The sequence below is a fragment of the Neoarius graeffei genome, chromosome 2 (assembly GCF_027579695.1).
Source record: "Neoarius graeffei isolate fNeoGra1 chromosome 2, fNeoGra1.pri, whole genome shotgun sequence".
Lineage (NCBI taxonomy): Eukaryota > Metazoa > Chordata > Actinopteri > Siluriformes > Ariidae > Neoarius > Neoarius graeffei.
The window spans coordinates 56,262,769-56,268,768 of NC_083570.1; the positions used below are offsets into that span (position 1 = coordinate 56,262,769).

The 6,000-nt window shown below is 41.6% G+C and overlaps 1 protein-coding gene across 2 annotated transcripts in view; it reads left to right on the forward strand.

The window, feature by feature from the left end:
- pnpla2 (patatin-like phospholipase domain containing 2) overlaps positions 1-4,392 on the forward strand; it is a 52,585-nt gene extending 48,193 nt beyond the window's left edge. For both annotated transcript variants that reach the window (XM_060914470.1, XM_060914469.1), the window contains exon 9: positions 143-4,392. In XM_060914470.1, coding sequence (XP_060770453.1) covers positions 143-482 — 340 coding nt within the window. In that variant the 3' untranslated portion in view covers positions 483-4,392. The remainder of the gene's footprint in view (positions 1-142) is intronic.
- Positions 4,393-6,000: the final 1,608 nt, after the last annotated feature.

Genomic DNA, 6,000 nt, shown 5'->3' on the forward strand with positions numbered 1-6,000 from the left:
TGTGGACTTGTGTATAGTTGTGTGTATAGTGTCAATATTAAATGTTGCTTTAGATTTTCTTTGTGCACAAATAATTATTTTGTCATACAGCTTATTATACTGAACTATGCTCTCTCTCTCTCTCTCTTTCTCTGTCTCTCAGATTGTCTTATCAGTTAGAGTTGAGGCATGCGCTATCTGCACCGGCAAGTTTCAGCACTGCCAATCTACTGCCAGGGTGGGTGTGTACACGCAGCGCGTCTGTGCTGAACGCTATCCAGTGTTTGGAGCAGTACCAGCGCCAGTTCCTGCCAAGCTTCTTCTGCATTAACCTGAATCTACATGGCTCCTTCAGTGCTGGATCGCTCCAATCTACAGCTCCCCCTCCTTCTCCACCTATCCACGAAGACACAGATGAAGGATTAACTATGCGTCCCGTGGGGTCCGCAAATGCCGCCTTGCTTCCAGAAAGCACTCAAAAGGAGGACCATCCCATCTCCTAATGCGCTTTTTCAGTCATGGAAAATTGTGATGTCGTGATCACCAGGCATTCTGAGAGAACTAATAATTCCAACATACTCGATGCAAGCGATGGAGTTTTAAAAAAGTATCTGAACAAGGACGGTCTCATGAATATCTTAAAAGGATGTTTAACCCTTTGGTGACTGACCCCTTGAAAATGGTTCCTCCAGGAACGATGACGTTTCAGTTGTCAAGACAACGGAAAAACTAAAATACAAAAACAGAAAGATACGTCACAATGCTCTTGTGCACAAAACAAAATGCTCTTGTATTTTAGTTTTTCCATTGTCTTGACAACTGAAACGTCATGGTTCCTGGAGGAACCATTTTAAAGGGGTCAGTCACCAAAGGGTTAAGAAGGATGTTGGATATTTATTTCATTAACTCCTCAAGATGAACAGAACTGGATCCTCTATGGCTTTTATGCGATTTCCTCTTTCTGTAACTGAATGCCATAAGGAAATTTTATTTTGCTGTATTTGCATTCTTAACCTTATTGGGTTTCATTATAAGCTTATTGTTTATTTTATTACTTTGCAAAAGTGATATTTTCTGGGTGTTCAGAAAGCCTGGACAAAACGTTTAAATTTGGGGGTTGGCATCAGCTCGTCCTGGGGTACTGTTTATTGAGTGGCAAAAGTATGTGAACCTCTAGGATTAGCAGTTAATTTGAAGGTGAAATTAGAGTCGGGTGTTTTCAATCAATGGGATGACAATCAGGTGTGAGTGGGCACCCTGTTTTATTTAAAGAACAGGGGTCTATCAAAGTCTGATCTTCACAACACATGTTTATGGAAGTGTATCATGGCATGAACAAAGGAGATTTCTGAGGACCTCAGAAAAAGCATTGTTGATGATTGTCAGGCTGGAAAAGGTTACAAAACCATCTCTAAAGAGTTTGGACTCCACCAATCCACAGTCAGACAGATTGTGTACAAATGGAGGAAATTCAAGACCATTGTTATCCTCCCCAGCAGTGGTCGACCAACAAAGATCACTCCAAGAGCAAGGCGTGTAATAGTCGGAGAGGTCACAAAGGACCCCAGGGTAACTTCTAAGCAACTGAAGGCCTCTCTCACATTGGCTAATGATCACCACCATCAGGAGAACACTGAACAACAATGGTGTGCATGGCAGGGTTGCAAGGAGAAAGCCACTGCTCTCCAAAAAGAACATTGCTGCTCATCTGCAGTTTGCTAAAGATCATGTGGACAAGCCAGAAGGCTATTGGAAAAATGTTTTGTGGACGGATGAGACCAAAATAGAACTTTTTGGTTTAAATGAGAAGCGTTATGTTTGGAGAAAGGAAAACACTGCATTCCAGCATAAGAACCTTATCCCATCTGTGAAACATGGTGGTGGTAGTATCATGGTTTGGGCCTGTTTTGCTGCATCTGGGCCAGGACGGCTTGCCATCATTGATGGAACAATGAATTCTAAAGGAAAATGTCAGGACATCTGTCCTTGAACTGAATCTCAAGAGAAGGTGGGTCATGCAGCAAGACAACGACCCTAAGCACACAAGTCGTTCTACCAAAGAATGGTTAAAGATAGGGCTGCACGATTATGGAAAAAATGATAATCACGATTATCTTGATCAAAATTGTAATCACGATTATTAATCACGATTGTTCTTGATGTTAGGGAAATCACTTAAATTTTATTTCACTATATTCAAACAAAGCCCTGTGATGACCTGGCGACTTGTCCAGGGTGTACCCCGCCTTTCGCCCGTAGTCAGCTGGGATAGGCTCCAGCTTGCCTGCGACCCTGTAGAACAGGATAAAGCGGCTACAGATAATGAGATGAGATATTCAAACAAACAATATGAACAGCTTTCAGTGCAGAATGAAATTTAAAAGAGAAATTCTGATTTCCAAATGACAAATAAATGAAATTTATCCAAGAAATTACCAAAGGATGAAGGAACTGAAAACTCAATTGCAACAATTACATAGCATTATACTGAGGCCTAGTAGTTTTTAGCTAGAAAGACCAGCCTATCAACATGCTGTGGCTTTAAACATGAGCGAAGGCAGGTCACAACATTGCCTCCAGTGCTAAATACGCTCAATCTGTTACCTACTCTCACGCTATCACCCCTTGAAGAAGATACCGCCAGTGTTGCCAGACACTGCTGCCGTTTTCCAGCCCAAAATATGTTCAAAACCGCCCAATCTGGCAACACTGGATACCGCTGCACTGAAGCGCTGCACACTTGGCTTGCTTGCTTATTTAGACTGGAGTAATGAAACCTTACATGCGTCGGTTCGCCCCCTAATGGTTTGGCGGAGTACTGGTCAAAAAGTGCTTGATCAGATATGCAGCAGAGCTCGCATTTTAAATGGAAATAAATCGAGATTTTCATTTAATTTAATCGTGGCAGCCAAAATCGCGATTTTTCGATTAAATTCGATTAATTGTGCAGCCCTAGTTAAAGAAGAATAAAGTTAATGTTTTGGAATGGTCAAGTCAAAGTCCTGACCTTAATCCAATGGAAATGTTGTGGAAGGACCTGAAGCGAGCAGTTCATGTGAGGAAACCCACCAACATCCCAGAGTTGAAGCTGTTCTGTACGGAGGAATGGGCTAAAATTCCTCCAAGCCGGTGTGCAGGACTGATCAACAGTTACCGCAAACGTTTAGTTGCAGTTATTGCTGCACAAGGGGGTCACACCAGATACTGAAAGCAAAGGTTCACATACTTTTGCCACTCACAGATATGTAATATTGGATCATTTTCCTCAATAAATAAATGACCAAGTACAATATTTTTGGCTCATTTGTTTCACTGGGTTCTCTTTATCTACTTTTAGGACTTGTGTGAAAATCCGATGATGTTTTAGGTCATATTTATGCAGAAATATAGAAAATTCTAAAGGGTTCACAAACTTTCAAGCACCACTGTATCCCATCTACCTGATACTAGTGAAAGATCTTTATAAATCAAGCCTTAGGGACCAGGCAGTGGTAGGAGGGATTTTTAAAACCACAGTATTACAAAAACTATTGCAAAGATTTCTTTGTCCTAAAATATAACTTCTTGCAAAGTCAGTTCACGTGCAGCCATGACTTTACAAACTCCTTAAGTCTGTTTGGTTTTTGTCCTTTTTGCTTCACTGTCATCATTTTCTCTTGGTTTGTTTTCTTGAAAACGTTGCGCAAAATCCAGCATTGGCCTTCACACCAATGGTGTTTGAACTTGTGGACATGACAAGAGAGGAACAAAAAAAGCTTCATGGAGTGATTGTTAAAGGAACACCACTTCCCAGAGAACTGTACTCACCGTGCTGTGAATTACAGCCGTGAAGCTGAAAGTTACAGTATATTTTCATGAACGTTTCTAAATAGGCTTCCAAGTTTGTGTGCTTCTTAACACAACTAGCCTAGACTTAACTGCACAGCCTCATCCAGAAAACACATTCCTCAGCCTGAACTCTTTATCATGATCAGCCTGAAGATGTCTTTGGGGAAAACTTCCATCACCTCACCACCTTTTTTTTTTTTTTTTCTCTGACGAAAATGTGGAACAGGAGAAGAAATATTGCATGAACTTGTATATTGAAGTATTCCTTTCTCTGATGATTTTGCTTCTCGCTGATGAGCTCTTTGCAAGACGTGAATAGAGATTAGGCAGGAAATTCATGTCGGATTAAGGTGGATGAGAAGTCTGTAAATTGGACAGCAGTTTTTCCCACAGATAAGTGACACACTGGTGGCGTGTTCAGGTATATTGATCACCGCCCAAGTATATTTTGTCCCATAATCACAAAAACATAAATATCATGACAAAAAAAAGTATAGAAATGGCGACTGTAACAATTATAACATTTAATGTTCATATTATGCAAAACTGTAGTTATCAGTGCAAATATAAAGGAACTGTTTGTAAGATATTGTCATTTGCATGAGTCAAATTGACCGGTGATGTACACTCCCGTTCAAAAGTTTGGGGTCACTTTGAAATGTCCTTATTTTTGAAAGAAAAGCACTGTTGTTTTCAATGAAGATCACTTTAAACTAATCAGAAATGCACTCTATACATTGCTAATGTGGTAAATGACTATTCTAGCTGCAAATGTGTGGTTTTTGGTGCAATATCTCCATAGGTGTATAGAGGCCCATTTCCAGCAACTCTCACTCCAGTGTTCTAATGGTACAATGTGTTTGCTCATTGCCTCAGAAGGCTAATGGATGATTAGAAAACCCTTGTACAATCATGTTAGCACAGCTGAAAACAGTTGAGCTCTTTAGAGAAGCTATAAAACTGACCTTCCTTTGAGCAGATTGAGTTTCTGGAGCATCACATTTGTGGGGTCGATTAAATGCTCAAAATGGCCAGAAAAATGTCTTGACTATATTTTCTATTCATTTTACAACTTATGGTGGGAAATAAAAGTGACTTTTCGTGGAAAACACAAAATTGTCTGGGTGACCCCAAACTTTTGAACGGTAGTGTAGAACGAGGTGAGCGGTGTGGTAGCAAGCAGACAGGTGAAGAGAGACAGCGTATAAGAGGAATTTAAATTAAACAATTCTCTTCCTTGTTATTTCTAATATCCATCATATCTACTGATCATATACTTCATGAAGTATACACTCACTGGCCACTTTAATAGGCACTTGTTCTTGATTCTAAGATTCCTGTTCTTGGCTGTCAGGACTGGAACCCATTGTGGTCTTCTGCTGAGATGCTTTTCTGCTCACCACGGTTGTAAAGAGTTGCTATGAGTTGCTATATCCTTCCTGGCAGCTTGAACCAATCTGGCCATTTTCCTGTCCAAGGTGTTTTCACCCACAGACCTGTTGCTCATGCAGCTTTTTTCGCACCATTCGGTGTAAACTCTCGAGACGGTTGTGTGTGAAAACCCCAGGAGATCAGCAGTTTCTGAAATACTCAAACCAGTCCATCTGACTCAAACCAACGCCACAGTTTAGTTTATTTAGTTTAGTTGAAACAGGGATCATGCACAAGAGTCATTGGTTACAAAAGTAAGAAGATGGCTTGCGCCAGATTATAGCTCATCTCATCTCATCTCATTATCTCTAGCCGCTTTATCCTTCTACAGGGTCGCAGGCAAGCTGGAGCCTATCCCAGCTGACTACGGGCGAAAGGCGGGGTACACCCTGGACAAGTCGCCAGGTCATCACAGGGCTGACACATAGACACAGACAACCATTCACACTCACATTCACACCTACGCTCAATTTAGAGTCACCAGTTAACCTAACCTGCATGTCTTTGGACTGTGGGGGAAACCGGAGCACCCGGAGGAAACCCACGCGGACACGGGGAGAACATGCAAACTCCACACAGAAAGGCCCTCGCCGGCCCTGGGGCTCGAACCCAGGACCTTCTTGCTGTGAGGCGACAGCGCTAACCACTACACCACCGTGCCGCCCCAGATTATAGCTGAAAAGCTAATTTCCATCTGCAGTCCCTAGGCAGGTAAAACAAATACAAACAAAATACGTGAGAATAAGAGCAGCCATAGGTGCA